The 14205-nt window shown below is 38.8% G+C and overlaps 2 protein-coding genes across 2 annotated transcripts in view; one reads left to right on the top strand and one right to left on the bottom strand.

Annotated features, from left to right (window-relative positions):
* Positions 1 to 13786, top strand: part of LOC146004997 (dual specificity protein phosphatase 22-like) — a 103081-nt gene extending 89295 nt beyond the window's left edge. The window contains exons 4-6 of the mRNA XM_083144103.1: positions 3781 to 3952; positions 10755 to 10933; positions 12095 to 13786. Coding sequence (XP_083000229.1) covers positions 3781 to 3952; positions 10755 to 10933; positions 12095 to 12467 — 724 coding nt within the window. The 3' untranslated portion in view covers positions 12468 to 13786. The remainder of the gene's footprint in view (positions 1 to 3780; positions 3953 to 10754; positions 10934 to 12094) is intronic.
* LOC146004659 (transmembrane protein 42) overlaps positions 1 to 14205 on the bottom strand; it is a 165732-nt gene that overhangs the window by 122736 nt on the left and 28791 nt on the right. The gene's annotated exons all lie outside the window — the stretch shown is intronic.

Raw genomic sequence — 14205 nt, 5'->3', positions numbered from 1 at the left:
TTTTTACTGCATCGCACGGAACAACAGCCTAAAAGGTACCCATTTATCCCCTTGTAAACTTATTTTGACGCACAAAAATGCATCAGTAGCACTTTATGTACGTTAATACCTAGGTATGTTACTGGAGTCAAAACTCTTGTTTTTTTGTTTATATATATATTTGGTTGTAGCTTCGCTGCTATGCACCAGTTACATTTGTTGTTTTACATTTCATAATTTTACGATTTCATAATTTTATAATACAATATTTTCTCTCACAATATAGTTGGTAAGTACATATATTATTTTCTTCGTTGGGTTCCTCCAATGTGTTGACAAGGCGTATGGGACATTATATCCTGCTTCTTTTAGGTCTCTAAAGAAATAATCACGTGTAGTTGCATTAAGATGACTGTTTGATTTGATTTATTTTACTTCGCTTTTTGTGCCACTTTTGACTAATTTGCGAAGATGGGGATGAGTGATGATATGATGAAATTGGCGAATGGACACTCACAAATATCCATGCCCAGGCCAGGATTCTAACCCGGGACCCCTGGCATCGTAGCGCGATGTGCTAACCACACATTAAGATGACATTGAAATATAATATGATCAGGTGTTCCTTCAGTTGCACCACACTGACAGATTGGGGATTGAACAATCTTCCTAGTCTTTAGGGGCTAGGGTGTAATTTAGCCAACATCTAAGAAGGCTTGTTAAAGAGTTTCTTGAGAGGTTAATGTCTTGATACCAACGTTCTTTAGGTATAATTGGTTGAATTGAATAATATTTTTCCCATTAGTCTTCCCTGTAATTGTCCATTGTTTCTGCCAACTTTTCAACAATTCTGTTTTAGCATGCGACTCTAGCGCTTGTGCAGAAAATTTAATCAGAAGCGATCGGTGACTTGATTCTTCAGCTGCGTACTTGGCTAATGCGTCTGCTATGTGGTTCCCTTCTATGGATGTATGCCCAAGAGTTCAGACAAAAGAAATACTGTATCCTGAGTTGGTTAGTTTTTGATACAAAATTATTATGTTAACAATGTACCAGTCTACATAGTAATCAGCTGTTATCGATCCCAGGGAGTGTAAGACTGACGCTGAATCAGTGGCGATCACTACCCTCTTGAGGTTTTTCTCCTGTTATGTTCATTAACACATGTTGGATTCTGTGTGTATTTAAATGGAGAACATACAACACAGAATTGTGTTCTAGACAAAGTGATCAATGTTGTTCTATAGAAAACCAGAAATTCCTATCCTTACCCACGTACAATAACTTACCCCATGAAGACAGCTAGACAGATCTAGTTTCCGAAATGTCGGAATCAGAAACAGGTGGAGTCGTTAACGTCCAGTATAATTCACCAGGAGCCATTTTGTTGGGAAATATTACAGAGAAATAAGGATTCGGGATTGAGCACCCTAAGGGAGGGTTAAGAGGGGTGGCACCTGCCCATTCCAATGAAACAAGTAAAGATAACCTACTTAATCTTCTAGGTTCTCCTTTCTATTTTCATCCGTTTTATATTTTCCGTGTTAATAGTCTTATAACTTCAGTTTTTCTTTTCCTTTATTTGTCTCCTCTCTTCTTGCATAGACATTATTTTCTTTATTATATATTTTCTTATATTTCTTCTACAGTATTCTGTCTCGGTCGTATTTTCTCATTACTTTATCATTGCCTTAACTAACTAACTCTCTAGCCTTCTTAAACCCGAAGGTTCATGGCTGCAGCAACACAGGCCTTCCATGTTTCCCTATCTTGAGCAAGATCTATATACTCTTTTCCATCCCTACCGATTTCCTTTAGGTCTATTTCAACGTTGTCCCTCCATCTTCGTCTTGGCCTTCCTACAGGTCTCTTACCATCAGGTCTCCCAACAAGAATCCTGTAAACTCCTCTTTCCTCTCCCATTCGTGCGACATGGCCTGCCCACCTAAGTCTTCTTGATTTAATTATTCTAATAATATCTGGACATGAATACAAATTATGTAGTTCTAAATTATGTAACCTTCTCCACTCACCTGTCTCCTCATCCCTTTTAGGTCCAAATATTTTCCTAAGGATCTTATTTTCAAATACTCTCAATTTATGTTCTTCTTTCAATGTAAGGGACCAAATTTCACACCCTTATAATACTACAGGCAAACTTACTGTTTTCTACATTTTAACTTTTAGTTTCTTAGATATTAAACGAGAAGAAAAAAGTTTATGAAGAGAGAAGTAACATTTTTATCATACTTTATCATTGCCTTACTTTTATTATTCTCAGCTTCTCTATCTCTGTCTGTCTTTTTATACTTATTTCTATTTCTTTCACTGTCTCTCTATTTGTTCTGATTTTCTATTTCTCCCTCTTTCTATTTGTCTATACGTCTTGTTTCTTTATTTCTCTTCTTCCATATCTCTCTATGTATATTTTCTTTTCCCATTTTTTTTGTTTCTTAGTCTGTCTTTCTCTCCCTCCCCTTCTCTCATTCTCTGTCAGTCTACTTCTCCGTTCTCTATATTTTTCACATTTTTCTTTTCTCTAACTTCTTTTATTGCACAATTTCTTCCTCCTCTCTCTCCCTGTTCTGTTTTTCTTCCTTTTTTATATCTCTCTCCCTTTGGATGTCAAAATATGACCCTCACTTGGAATTTATGTTTAGGCGCCCAAGGTCGCGGGAAGAAATATAACAGTGTGCTATTGTCTGAAACTGCCAATGCTTCTGACCACAAATGATAATTGCGAGAAAAACGGATTCTGTGTAGAGTTGGCATCCGTTGTTTCATCTGCGCGCAGTCGGAAATCGAGAGCAGCAGCTCTGCACCAATAAGCTGAATCATCCGCGGCAAGAGACATTAAGGAAGTCCTTGCAGAAGCACCTGCGATCGATTCTCCATTCGCTACGAGAGGTTGTTGGAAAGTTCCCTCTAAATTCCCTCTCTTCACGGAGAAATTCCCTCTCATTGCATAGGCACCTGCAGAAAATAATCTTAAAGGGGGCGGGATAAAACCAAGAGATGTTTTCTGAATTGGAACATGCATATTTTGAAAATACAGGATGATTCAAAAGTCCCTTAACGCCCCCTATAAAATGAAAAGGAGTTAGGCTGGGTACAATTGGTCATGATAAAAACAGGTTAGGCCTAGGGGAACTGTATTGGTGTGTTGCAAGCGAACGTCCGCCATTTTCAAGAATTATTTTTTTTGACTTCACCCTAATGGTATATCTGCTGACATGAGAGTTTTCTCGGTGTACAATCGTTTCTAGTTTTCTTTCTTTTTGTAACCTGGCAACCATGGATCTGTGCCACGTGGCTGCATACATACAGGATGAAAACTGGCGGTTTTCCAGGCCCTGTATCTCCAAAACAAGACTTCATCGTAGAACGTTATAAAGATTTTTTTTTCGTTTTTATGTCCTCCACACGCTGTGAAGTTTAGTAGGTATTGTAGAGAAATGTCATGTGTGTGTGTGTGTGTTCAGTGGCGCCAACTTATGTGAACCTGTGGAGCTCGAGCCCACCCAAAATTATATTTTAGAAATCCCCACGTTTAACAAGACAAACGGCTTCATAATTTTACCCTCAAAGAAATTTCGCAAACTTAATTACTGTTTAGAAATAATTTGTTAATCTCCAATTTGATGCGTGTCAGCGTTCTATATTATTTAAACTGTTCGTGATCATATCGTAGTGTGATGTGTATGAGTATGTGTGTGTGTGTGTCACATGTTTGTCTAATATAAATAAAAATGACATGATAGAATTTAACGGTCTCATGTCTGTCTCCATTGTCTTTTGCAGCCTCGCTGGAATGTCCAGGAGTGTGACGGTGGCTGTCGCTTACATCATGAGCGTGACGTCACTCAACTGGAAGGAGGCGCTGAAGGTGGTGAGGGTCGGCCGGGCAGTGGCCAACCCGAATTTCGGCTTCCAGAAACAGCTGCAGGAATTCCAGAACTATAAGCTGCAGGAGGTAAAACGCTTGGTTGGGTCAATGTAGCATGGATCTATACAGGATTATGACAATGTGCATAAAATCTAAGTGTAAAATTGACATTTAAAAAAGTGTACACGAAATCATATCTACCGTTAATTTTTTAGTCTTGTGACTCTAGGAAGTATTTTAAATATATTTCTGGCGGGTTAAAACTGTGGATACGATATTATTATTATTATTATAAGGCTTCGGGAAGATCCAAGTCCGATTTCCGGGGTGGGTGATCTCGAGTGGGAATATTTAGCACAATATCCCTGCTGAAGACTTCACCTCAAGTGTACCCAGATCGAGAGTGTGCAGAGCGCTACTTCCGAAACTCCCATGTACATTCATAGTACAGGGTTCAACTACATTCCATTGTCACGGGTGGAACGCCCAGACTACGTTTTTGACATTAAAGTAACTATTCTGTTGATAGTTCAGGAACATTCTTATTGCAGTTTCTGTGCAGTGAATTATGAAACTAAACACTGTTTATTAAACATGACTACCCTTAAAATACTTTACCAGATTTATAGCTACAAGTGAACAATTTTGTGTCAGAGGTGAGACAGAAAATAGCAGTGCCTCGACAAGACGAAATTTCACATTCTCCTCCAGTGCAAAGAAACAGGGGAGGCAAGGCAAAAATATATCAGGGAAATAAATTAAGCTAACATTGAGAATATAATGACAAGCGTTATTAGGAGGGAGAGACCGAGAGGGGGGGAAGGCGCAAATAAGGAATCTGGGAACTTTCCTACACTACGCCTTAGGTAAAGAGAGCAAAGAAGCTCAGTGGGGATAGCGAACATGTGTGAAACGGTGGGGGATGGTTACTAAATAAATAAATAAATGTGAGAAACTTTAGGAATCACTCAGGTAACAGTGCAAGTATAGGGAAAGAGTTGAAATGAACTAGTGATTGTGAACTCCCAAGCAGTGTGAATGTGGAAATACGTAGACTGAGAGGAGGAAGGGTGTAGGGAAAGTGTACTAAAATTTTTCACTTGTATGGTATGTATAGCTGTAAAGGCTCATACTTGAAATAAATTCTATTCTATTCTATTCTACTTAATAAGCAACTTATTTTAATTTCTGTAAATTTTCAAATTGTGAAAAATAATCTACTTAAGATAAAGGTAGAAGGTCTTTGAATATTCTAGTGGAGTTGAGGGGGAATTGTAACAGTTAAAGGAGAAGTTCCTTGTTTCTTTGGTGTCACGGATGGGACATAATAAAAAAAAACATTAAAGCAAAAAGTAAAATTATACGAACATATAAAATACCTTCTAACTTGATTATTATGTATAATATTTGAATTTTTATCCAAATGGCAATTTTAGATTATTGTCTCGCAAGATATAATAAACTTACAGCATTTAATTTTATTTCAGAAATTGAGATTTTGACATGGAATGCCCTTTATGAACTTCTGTTTGCAAAGTCGTCCAGAATCCCGGCTCTTGAGACAAACTACTCCCTCCCACGTGAACCTCCTTCCGCGAAGAAAGCTTCGTGAAATTTGGTCACGTACAGGATGAGATCTCTTCGCGGTCTCCGAGGAGATGCCTTAGTTAGTGGAAACGCTTTGTGTTGTGGGTTTTCGAATCCACCGAAGAGGAAAGAGAGAAAGCAATGGGGTTGGAGCACACGCTGCCCATACTTGTTAGGTCCTTGAACCCCCTTTTTTTTCTTTATCATCCCGGTTCTTCCCTAAGGTTTGTTTTCTACAAATTTGCATAGCATATTGTGCTGTGAGGTGAATAAGTATTACCAGACAAACTGTTCATCATTATCTTCTCTGTTTCAATTCAGATTTGGGGAGCGACGTAAAGCTTGTAGGTGTACTTTCTCCGTATTCGTAATGCGTTACCTTATTACCTAATATTTGTTGACTTTGCGTAATTTACTTGGTATTCCTTGATAAATTCAGAGCTGAAGGATTTTTTGTCAGAATAAGACCATGCGTTATTGTGTTGTTTAAAGCTAGTGCCTGTTGTCCTGTTCACATTCGCTAATTTCTGGAATGTTCGACTTTAAGGAAAAGTAAACCCTCAGCCGAGTTTAACACAATAGGTGTTTCATGTGACGTCAGGATTCGCACAGCCGCCATGTTCGCGGCCAATTTTGTTTGTCGTGTGCAAGGAACACGTGTTTGAACAACCGATTACCTAGGGTGACCAGATATTTGTTGACCAAAAAGAGTATAGTCTATAGGTTGAAGGTGCGCATGCACAAAACAAAAAGAAAACTAAAATAAGGGTGGCTATTTGTTATTGCTTCTATTATAGCCCCTATAAAATAGGCCTACACTCTACAGATTTAAATTTTATGGGTCCAAGGTAATTAGCTAATTTCAAATACTTTCTCACCAATGACACCATCGTTCATACTTCTGGGATGATAATTTGCTTTCTTGAGTATGTTTCATTCGTCCTTCATTGCCAGTCCAAACTCTTCACAGGTCATGTCCACATTGAATTTCACTATCATTACTTGTTCGAGTGTTGACACCAGGAGTGTACTTTTTTCCTCTCGCCAATAAGTTTTAATAACACTGAAGAGTCTTTCACAATTAACATTTGTACCAAGCAGAGTAAAGAAGAATTTTATAAGAGGCACAATCACTTTTAAAATTTGACCCAGCCTGATCTGACCTCCACTTCCATCATTGTTTCTTTTCGTTCCCCCAATCTTCAAGATGTTTTTCAATAGCTTTTGAAATTGCACAGTAAGTGTCAAAAATATCATTATCATTAAATTCCAATGACTCTTGAAATTGTTCATAGGAAATTCTTGAGTCAAGGCGTAAATACTTCAGTTTGTTGACATCTTGACGTTTTCCGTTCTGTGGTTTTTAACGCATATTTACGCGTAAAATAATAAATGAAATTAAATAGCAAGGAAAAGAGTATATTTGGGGATTTTTTCAAATTGAAAATAGTATAGAGTATATGAACCTCTAAAAGAGTATAATACTCTTAAAAAGAGTGTGTCTGGTCACCCTAGATTACCGCTTGAACTGACGTCCAATGTGGCTGCCCGAAGCCACAATGCAACAGTTTGTGTCGTAGGTGAAACACAGAGGCGAGGCGTCCGGTCATCGGGAGATGCGGCGATTACAAAGCAAAATAATAAAAATATTGTTTTTTAAATATTTTATGGAAGAAGAAAAATAAATCAGAATATTCGCATATCTGAGCGAAATTAGTCAAGCAACACCATTAAACAGCTAGAAATACGCAAGAGATTCGCTAAGTTTAGCGCATCGAAAGGAGAGCCCAGTTCTACACCCCCTCCCCCCGTGGCCAACCGTCCCGCTGCGTTTCCGTTGAGGGCAATGGTGTCAGGCGGGCCAGCTCATCGCAGCAGGTCTGCGAATCCAAGGTCCTTCGACCGCTTTTCCCCCGCTTTTGAAGGTCTGGTCATGAGAGACCTTTTTTTTTTTTCAGCCTCCTTGTTTACAAACACGGCAGGGTTTCTGTGACATCAAGATGAAACTTCTCAGGACTGTAAAGCATGCAAGGCTCTTGTTTTATAAGAGAAAAAACATTGAAGAGCATCGCAACGCAACTTACACAGAATACATGATGAAAGAAATTGTGCATAGAAAAAATATAAGTAAGCAAAAGCATAAATTTCCCCACGGTTAGTGCTAGAAAGAACTGAAAAAAAAGCAGTTCTGGATCCATTGTGTTTCCTTCATAGTATTTCTTGTTTTAATTTTTTTGGATCCTGCGGTTCAAATATCGATTTTTTGGGGGGAAAATGTTCTTGGTTTACAAAACACGAAGTACTTCCTGCTGTTTTGTGTTTACTATGCTTACAAATGACAAGATTGATCATGATTTTTGTTCTCGAGGTGATAGACATACTTACTCAAACAGAACATTTTACCTAACATATCTTACTTTCACACCAGGGATGGCCAAAAATCTCAGGATTCCGGAAAATCTCGATTCAAAAATTCTACTACCCGGATTTCGGAAGCAATCCGAATTTCGGAGAGAGAAGTTTAACAATTTTTCCATTTTTTAAATAGATTTAGCCATCTCTACTTCACACGTCATGTACGAACATTGTTATCATTATTATCAATGTAGGAATGCCCCCTCTGCCTTCCCGGGTTGAAAGATTGACCCTGACGTTTGGCAAGTCTTGCGATGACTACGTAAAAATGTCACACTTTCACTGAAACACACCTATAAGAATGACGTATATACGATATTCTACTGTACAGGCCCGTAGCTAGAGGGGGGGCAGGGGGGGCAACTGCCCCCCCTGAGAGCTTGCTTTGCCCCCCCCTGAGAAAAATACAGAACATATTCCTACCTGGAATTCTCACTAATCTTTACAATTATATCTTGTGTTACTCTAGCAACATAACAAAGACACATTGATTTTGTGATTTATTATGGTGTATGGGATTCCGTACAATGTCGTATCGGGGAAAAATTCCCTTACAGATTCAGACTTCGGGAAATGATTTCGCAATTTTCAGTATCTAGAACAGTTGTGACATTTTGAGTAGTCTTGTATTAAATGTGCCCTAATGTGTTGGGATGTTTTTCTTGGATGTGTTGGAACTGCTTAAATTTTTGTTTCCCCAAGTCTACCTTTTGGTAATATTGATTCATGTGGTAGAGAGAGGGAGTGGATATTTAATTTTTGTTACTTAGCGTTCCTTTCCTGCCATTTCTAGCTAATCGCAACAGTGAGTGATGATGTGAAATTGATGAAGAGACACTCATAAACAGTGCCGCAACCACAGGGGCATCGCCCCCCCACCCCCGACCTTGGACGGAAATCCATTCTAGGGGAAGCAAAACATTGAAGTAAAAAAAACAAGACTAGGAGATCTAAGAATAGCAGGACAATTGGATATCATGATGGAATTAGTTCTTACGTGTTCCTTGCATTTTTCTTCCAAACGGCCAAGGCACTTGCAAGGGGCAATTGCCCCCCTCCTCGAATTCAAATTTTATACAAATAAAAATACATTTCGTAAAATTTTCTTGCTCGCTTCGCTCGCAGTTTCTGCTATTCTTATGTATAGTCCAAGTTCAGAGCCATAGCTAGTGGGGCGGCTGGAGTCAGCCCTGGGAGACAAACTATCCATATGAAAAAAATATTAAAGAGAATGCCATGGGCATTATTTGTGCCCTATTAAAACAATTTCTTTCTATGAAACTTAATATGAAATATTAATGATGACACTGTAATCATAAAAGTCATTGATCAATCAAGGGATTCCTATTTGTTTGTCAGGTGTCAAACACATTTATTTCTCCTGTAATATAATGCAATTCACACAATATTTTGCAAAATGGTTAATGTAACCAGTAGGCAAACATTGTCTGTAGTGATGCAAGAGTCTCCCCTTTGAAGGAAATAGAGTCCGTGGTGGACTAAGGGATCCATGTTTTAATGTTCTAGCAAGTACAATAAAATGTATTACAAATTTTTACACAATTCATCGAAGTGTAGATAATATGTAAACATGGTAAATTTCTCGTATCGGACAAACAGATTATTCAAATTTACAGGAGAAATTACTTACCGAATGCAGTTTCTTTATACTTGTGGAAGTTCGGGGAAGTGCTTTCTCGCATCGTTCATTGAATTTTGCCGGAAAATCATCTATTTTTCGATATAAATGTGTGACCGATGCACGAAAGCTCTTGCATCCATTTACTTCCAGGTGGATGTAGCCTGTGTGTGATGACATAATCCCGGTCAATCCCAGTCAGTGTTTCCAAAAACGTGTTTTTGTAACTGAAGAAGGTACGTTTCCGCAAATGATTTGTGGGGCTATGTGTCAATGGTTCGTGGGGCTATGCGAGAATGGTGTGTGGGGCTACGCATATTTTTTTCGAAACCAAAACTATTGTAACCTATACGTGACCTTACCTAACCTAACCTTACCGGAAATGGTTCGAGGGGCTATATATGAATGGTTCATGGGGTTATGTGTCAATGGTTTGTGGGGCTACGTAGGTATTTTTGGGTGCAGTTGGGTGTAAACACTGCATACGTACGGTACTGAAACTGTGACCGCCATTTTGCGTGTTGCCGAAGGCAAAAGAAACGAAGAAAACTTACTCGATATGTCGCAAATAGAACTTATTTCCGTGAAATAAGCGAAATGCCACCTTCAGCAATGTTTCTCAATGCAGAATACGAAAGTTCGAATATTCAAATTTAATGAACTAGCAAATTTCAGCCGTTTGTCCGATAACGAGAAATTTACCTGTAACCATTATTATTTAATTAATTTGATTTTTCTTGCATAGCACAACACAATGGTGTTGCTGGATTCTCGTTAGATTCCTTTGTGCATAAAAATCTTGCATACTGGAAACTAGAGGGAATCATTATGAAGAATGATTTTTAAGGGCTCCCTTAATCACTTCTGCAGAGAGGCCCAAAGCTGTTGGTACATATTAATCGTCTATTAACATTATCGACCTGTAAATATCAAGTAGATACAGTCCCTATTAACCTATTTATGTTAAACTTTATATTCTTTGGCAGTCTGGAAAGGTCATTATCGAAATATTGCTATTTGATGTTGCTGGAAGTTTTTGTTTTGTTTGTTGCAGTTTCAAGATATCATCCATTTTTTTGTTACTTATCTCTTTTGGGGGAGGGAGCAAGTGCCTCTGTGTACCCTGCTATATCTGCCAATGCGACACAATATATTAAAAATTTGCCCCCTCTATGATTGACTTCGCTCCCCCTACAAAGAATTCCTGGCTACGGGCCTGCTACTGTAGCTTAATTCTTTCCCTTCCAGGAGCGCCGGAGACTGCTAGAGCGTTTCCCCAGCCTGGCTCTGGCGGAACAGGATGAGGATCAGTGCAGGAGAATGCTGCTCTCCTACCAGTCGCTCATCATGTCCAGGGACATCTGCGAGGGCAACTGCGCCGTCGGACAGCTCTGCCCCACGGGCCTTTGCCGCACGGACTCCAAGAGGTAAGGCTCTCTCATTGAATGATTTGGTTTATATTACTTCGCTTTTCTGCCACTCCGCCACGGGGCCAGCCAAGAGGTAAGGGAATTTCCCGCTTTCCTTCAAAATATTTACCATTTTGTAAGTAAATTTCCCCCTTTGTAAGAAATATATTCCTTTTTCTAAAAAAAAATAATAAAAAAAATACATTTTCTAATACAGTTTCCTGATAAATATTACTATTTTCCTTATTTTTGAGAAATTGTTTTAACTTTTCCTAAGAAATGTTTTCATTTTTAACTCTTTCAGATCCTCTGTGTACATTTTTAAATATTAATATGGAAGAAAATGTATTTTTCCGTGCTACATGAATGTCACATAACTTCAATTGTACATACTCATTATTTTCTTTGGAATTAGCCCAATGAAGGAGGAAGTTCAAAATATCCGCAATCAGATCAAGATCTAAGTATGGAATTATTGTCAAAGTTCTTTTCAAATTCCGACAAGAGGTTAAAATACATGTTCTTTTCCCAATGAAAAATCTTTCTAGCGATTGTTTTCTCTTGTAAGTAAAGTAAAATGTAGTTCTTGCTCTCTCTCTCTCTCTCTCTCTCTCTCTCTCTCTGCTGAATTTGAATTGTTAATTAGATTTTATTTTTTAAATTTTTTGTTATGTGTACTACAAGACAAATTTTTAGAGTTCGTGTTCAAAGTGACGTTAGCCTAATATATATAAATAGTTATAAAGTGAATTTCATGTAGGGAGGTCTTTCAGATGTGTGTTTGGTATGAATCGTACAAATAAAATTACTTGTAAAAAGCGCAGTGTTTCCCTTGGAGTATGTTAATGGTTTCCCATTTTGCTATTTTCATCGTTCTTATATAGTTTAATTTGTTAATAAGACCGTCCGTGTCAAATTTCATGCAAGCAAAATGCAAAATAAAGCATCTACTTTACATTTGTTGCAACTAACGTAAATATTTTCAACCAATCAATGACCGTTCACTGTTCCTAATTGATCATAAACAATAACTTTTGACGTTTTTAAAAAGGAAAATATACACTCGATTGCTCTGATGATAATTAACTGTTAAAATCCCTCTTCAGTTAATGAGCTTCGTTATTGTTTCAGTGCAATTACCTTTCGTCCCTCGAATGCATTGATTGCTTTTCGTTGCAGCCGCATCTTCCGCCGAAGGTCGTCGCAGAAGAACACTCCCCCAACGTCGGGACGCTCCACGCCGTCCTCGCCCCGCCTTCTCCCGGCCACGCCCACGGGATCACGTGACAGGAGCAGAAGAAACAGTCCCCGTCCCAGCCGGAGCGGGACCCCCTGCCCCGGATCGGCTCCCCCTTCGCGATCAGGATCGCGGGTCGACATATCCGAAGTTCCGGGAGCCACCTGGAGGGGGTCGACGGGATTTCTGGAACCGACAAGGTTCAGGTCCAGGAAGAGAGCGGACTCTGCCCCCACGACCCCCCAAACCTCCCCCGGCCCTTCGCCCTCACCCTCGCCGCGCCCTTGGAGACACAATTACCTCACGAAGTCGTAATGATGGCCCGATGGCGGTGGTACAATGAGAAACCGCCTGAGCTAAAGATTTCCTCGACTCGAGTTTGAGCCGGTTCTTCACGTCTCCGGGGGCGAGATGGTTGATCACGCTGCGAGCTAAAGAACTCAGGAGACTTCGGAAGATGCTCCTCTACAATCATGCTACTTGTTCTGCAAACTCACCTGTCTTCTGTCGCTATACCATACGCACATTCTTTGCCGCACACGAACCAACAAAAGGATAGCCTTAGTGACATCTACTTTACTCTATGAAGCAAGTTGCTTTCCAAACCAATTAGCAGAGGGACCAGAAAGGCATTTCTTTTCTTACTTTGGAGAGCAAAAAACAACGCATCAGGTCCCTCCAGAATCACAGAACTTCTAATGAAATTTCATTTCAGAACACATATTTAGGGAGTTGCAATTGAAAATGACACTGGATACTGTTTCATTTCCTTTGTCAAGGTCACTGAAGAACTTATAGAAGGTGCAATCTAAATGGAATGAATCGTAAAAATATCTTACGAATTGACCATGATTGTAGTAAAAGGGGAGGGGGATTCTTTATTGGTAAGCAATCAAGCAAACAAACCAAATCTTGATGCGAACGAAACGAATTGCGATACACACAAGTATACATTGTTCTGCCGAAATCATAACTTGAAAACTTTCATGACTGTAAACGTCCAAATTAGGTAATTATGTCTTAATCAAAAAGTAAAATTAACAAACACAATACCAAGTATCTGCACTCCCTAGAACACTACATTGCGAAAGTTTGCAACTCCAACTAATTGGGGTGCTATTAAAGATTTCAAAGAGCGTAATTGTTGTGGTACAGCGATTCAAGGGCTAAGGTGATGACAGTTGAAGAATGTTATCTTTCCCTGAGGACAAAATAATTGCTGATAGATCTGCAGCTAAAACATTGACCATAACTTGCAGAGAATATTCTGTTTGTCAAACAATAAACGTCTAAGACGTTGATTTAAGATATATTTAAGAAGAATTAGGAATGCCTTATTGGCATCTGCATCCACTAATATTACACATTTCAGAGAACAAGACTGTGAAGTGAAGTTTACACTAAAATCTATATTGAGTCCACTGGAAAGATGGAAATGTAGATAAATGAAGACCAAATCGAAAGATGTTCAGGTTTGTACTCATACTGAAATTGAGGGTTTGCATATTTAAACGTCAAAGTAGTGGCCAGCATATTTTATTTTCTATGGCATTGAAACTAACAGGATGATTATTATGTTGATTTATCTAGTTGTAATTAAATAATTTCCTTAAATCTGGTCGTATCGAATGTTCTTCGAACTATAAATCCTCCAACTATAAATCAGGCGTCCAGGAATGTTCATGTCTCTGGTATTTTGTGATATACTGACGTCACTTATCTTTTGACTCGCTGTTCCACAATGGCAAATGAAGGGTAGTATTACTAATCATGCAGCAATGGTTAGTGAAGATTGTCAGTTTTCCAACAACAATGAAAGGCTTCCAGGCAAATCCTTACTTGCAATTTCGTTGCTTTTCAAGCACCTGGCTGCTTAACAAACTATATAATACTTCGCATGTGTACAGAAGATCATATGTACTTTACATATACAGTCACACACATACGCATAAATATGCATTCATGCACGCTTACATTTTAATGTTATGTCCTGAAAGAAGCTACGGATGATCAGTATTTACGAACAGACTGCAATTGAAGAGTCTCTGGTTCA

The sequence above is a fragment of the Lepisma saccharinum genome, chromosome 22, assembly GCF_977018435.1.
Source record: "Lepisma saccharinum chromosome 22, izLepSacc3.1, whole genome shotgun sequence".
Classification (NCBI taxonomy): Eukaryota; Metazoa; Arthropoda; class Insecta; order Zygentoma; family Lepismatidae; genus Lepisma; species Lepisma saccharinum.
This window is presented reverse-complemented; position numbering and strand designations above follow the sequence as displayed.